We start from the raw sequence: 2,954 nt of genomic DNA on the forward strand, positions 1-2,954 counted from the left end.
GGGGGGGGGGCGGAGGGGAGAATTGTACGTTTTTAACTCTATTTTAACGATAAAAACGCGGATTTTGGGCACTTGTCTTTAACGGCTGGGGCTTGTTAATACCCTCTGTGATCCCATTGGTGCCCTGCCCCGCTTCTCCTCGCTGATTGGCTGATCTGTAACCCCCCCCCCCCTCCCGCATGACTTGGTACAGCCCAACCCCACCGGGGGCTCACAATCTGGCAGCGCGTCAGTCCGTATAGCTCACTATTTGGCAGCAAGCGCTAATTAGCACGGAGGGGCAATTAACGAGCGGGGAATTCATTAACACTGACCTGCAGTGAGCGGGAGGCGGCGGGGGAGGGGCAGCACGCGGGCCTGGAGGCGGGAACAGAAGGGGGAGGGGCTTCGTTAATCAATTCACCGCTAATTAACCCCTCCCCCTAATTACCTCGTTAATTACCCCCCCCAATTAACGGCCCCACCTTCCTGCGGGGCAAGCTGTCCGAGTCTGAGTCGCTGATGACGTCATCGACAAACTCTGGGGGGAGGGGGCGGGGTCAGCGCGGCCACGCCCCCTTTCTGAGGCCACGCCCCCCTCCTGCACTCACCCAATGGCGCCACGTGGAGGCGGAGCCTGCGCGGGGCGGGGTGGGGCTTGGCAGGCCTGGAGGCGGAGCTAAAAAGGGGGCGGGGTTAGTCAAAGGGGCGGGGCTACGCAAAAGGGGCGGGGCTTTGGGGAGGGGCTACGCACCAGTGGGCGGGCTCCAGCTGGTGGCAGCTCGACCTCAGGAGGCGGGGCAAGGAGGCTGAGGGGCGGGGCTTAGCGTCAGGGGGCGTGGCTTCGTGCGTTAAGCCCCGCCCCCCGAATAAGCCCTGCCTACCGCGGTGGGCGTGGCCCATGTCCAGCAGGTACCGGCTGAGGATTGGCAGCTCTCGGGGGCGGGGCCCGGGGCCCGATTGGCTCCACACCACTTCCTGCAGCTGTGGGGGGCGGGGCTTAGAACGGGGGCGGGGCATCGCGCGACCACACCCACTCGCCCCCCCATTAAGCCCCACCCCCAGACCTACCCTCCCCACTCCCTCAGCCCCGCCCTTTTAGGCCCCACCTCTTTGTTGGGCGGGCCCAGCGCGTGACCACGCCCCCAAGAGCCCCACCCAACCACACCCCGCCCACTATGCCCCGCCCACCGTCAAAGCCCCGCCCCCAAGCCCCCATTCCCCGCTCCCCGCTCCCTCCCAGCCCCCCCATTTAAGCCCTGCCCCTCCTAGGCCACGCCCCCTCCTAGGCCACGCCCTCGAGGCCACACCCCCCTCGAGGCCACGCCCACCTGGGAGAGGTCGGGGGGGGGGCAGGGCGCTCTCGAGGCGCTGCAGGAACTCGTAGAAGAGGCTCTCCAGGGCCTGCAGGAATGGCTCCCCGTAGTCCCGCCCCGCCGGGCCCTGCGCGACACTGGGAGGCACTGGGAGGGAACTGGGAGCAACTGGGAGCCCCCCCGGCACCTCCCCGCCACTCCTCGGGGGGGACTGGGGGGGCTGGGAGCAACTGCAAGGGGGCTGGGAGCAACTGGGAGGCACTAGGAGCAACTGGGAGGGCACTGGGAGCAACTGGGAGGGCACTGGGAGCAAATGGGAGGCACTAGGAGCAACTGGGAGGGTACTGGGAGCAACTGGGAGGGCACTGGGAGTAACTGCAAGGGGGCTGGGAGCAACTGGGAGGGTACTGGGAGCAACTGGGAGGGCGCTGGGAGCAACTGGGAGGCACTAGGAGCAACTGGGAGGGTACTGGGAGCAACTGGGAGGGCACTGGGAGCAACTGGGAGGGCACTGGGAGCAACTGGGAGGGCACTGGGAGCAACTGGGAGGCACTAAGCCCTACTGGAAGACCCCAGAGTCATACTGGGAAGGAGTGGACCATACTGGGATGCCCCAGCACCCTACTGGGAGATTCTGGGTCCTACTGGAAGACCCCAAGGACCCACTGGAAAGGCCCCAGGCCCTACTGGGAGGCCCCTGAACCATACTGGGAGACCCCACGGCCCTACTGGAGACCCCACAACCCTACTGGGAGGCCCTGGGCTGTGCTGGGAAGCACTGGGACATACTGGGAGGCCCCAAGGTCCTACTGGGAGACCCCAAGACCCTACTGGGAGACCCCAAGACCCTACTGGAAGACCCCAAGACCCTACTGGGAGACCCCAAGGCCCTACTGGGAGACCCCAAGGCCCTACTGGAAGACCCCAAGACCCTACTGGGAGACCCCAAGGCCCTACTGGGAGACCCCAAGGCCCTACTGGGAGACCCCAAGGACCTACGGGAAGATCTCAAGGATCTCCTGGAAGACCCCAGGGCCGTATGGGAGACCCTAGGGCCCTACTGGGAGGCACTGGGCCGTACTGGGAGGACCTACCCGCAGGTACGCCGCCCGCCGCCGGCCGTCCCCCAGCAGCGCCAGCACCAGCTCGCGGAAGCTGTCCTGCGCCTCCTCCACCAGCGCCAGGTCCCGCGGGGTCTGGGGGGGCACCGGGGGGTGAGGGGACGTCCCCGCGCGTCCCCCCCGTCCCCACGTGTCCCCCTCCCCCCCCCCCCCCCGGTGCCCACCGCCTGGCCGTGCCCCGCCATGGCCGCGCCGTCGCCCTCGGGGAAGAAGGCGTCGATGGCGTCCAGGATCCGGCCGTCCGGCTGCGCCTCCTGCAGCATCCGCACCACCACCTGCGGGGAGGGGGCAAGATGGCCGCCGAGGGGGCAAGATGGCCACCGAGGGGGAGAGATGGCCACCGAGGGGGCAAGATGGCCACCGAGGGGGCAAGATGGCCACTGAGGGGGCAAGATGGCCGCCGAGGGGGAGAGATGGCCACTGAGGGGGCAAGATGGCCGCCAAGGGGGCGAGATGGCCACCGAGGGGGTGAAGTGGCCACTGAGGGGGCGAGATGGCCGCCGAGGGGGCAAGATGGCCGCCGAGGGGGCAAGATGGC

The 2,954-nt window shown here is 67.7% G+C and overlaps 1 protein-coding gene across 1 annotated transcript in view; it reads right to left on the reverse strand.

Moving 5' to 3' along the window:
• Nucleotides 1–492: 492 nt before the first annotated feature.
• Nucleotides 493–2,954, reverse strand: part of TINF2 (TERF1 interacting nuclear factor 2) — a 3,623-nt gene continuing 1,161 nt past the window's right edge. The window contains exons 3-9 of the mRNA XM_035314134.1: nt 2,581–2,691; nt 2,390–2,491; nt 1,311–1,422; nt 864–963; nt 734–788; nt 591–658; nt 493–520 (exon numbers count right to left, since the gene is read on the reverse strand). Coding sequence (XP_035170025.1) covers nt 508–520; nt 591–658; nt 734–788; nt 864–963; nt 1,311–1,422; nt 2,390–2,491; nt 2,581–2,691 — 561 coding nt within the window. The 3' untranslated portion in view covers nt 493–507. The remainder of the gene's footprint in view (nt 521–590; nt 659–733; nt 789–863; nt 964–1,310; nt 1,423–2,389; nt 2,492–2,580; nt 2,692–2,954) is intronic.

This window comes from Oxyura jamaicensis, unplaced genomic scaffold, assembly GCF_011077185.1.
Source record: "Oxyura jamaicensis isolate SHBP4307 breed ruddy duck unplaced genomic scaffold, BPBGC_Ojam_1.0 oxyUn_random_OJ70935, whole genome shotgun sequence".
Lineage (NCBI taxonomy): Eukaryota > Metazoa > Chordata > Aves > Anseriformes > Anatidae > Oxyura > Oxyura jamaicensis.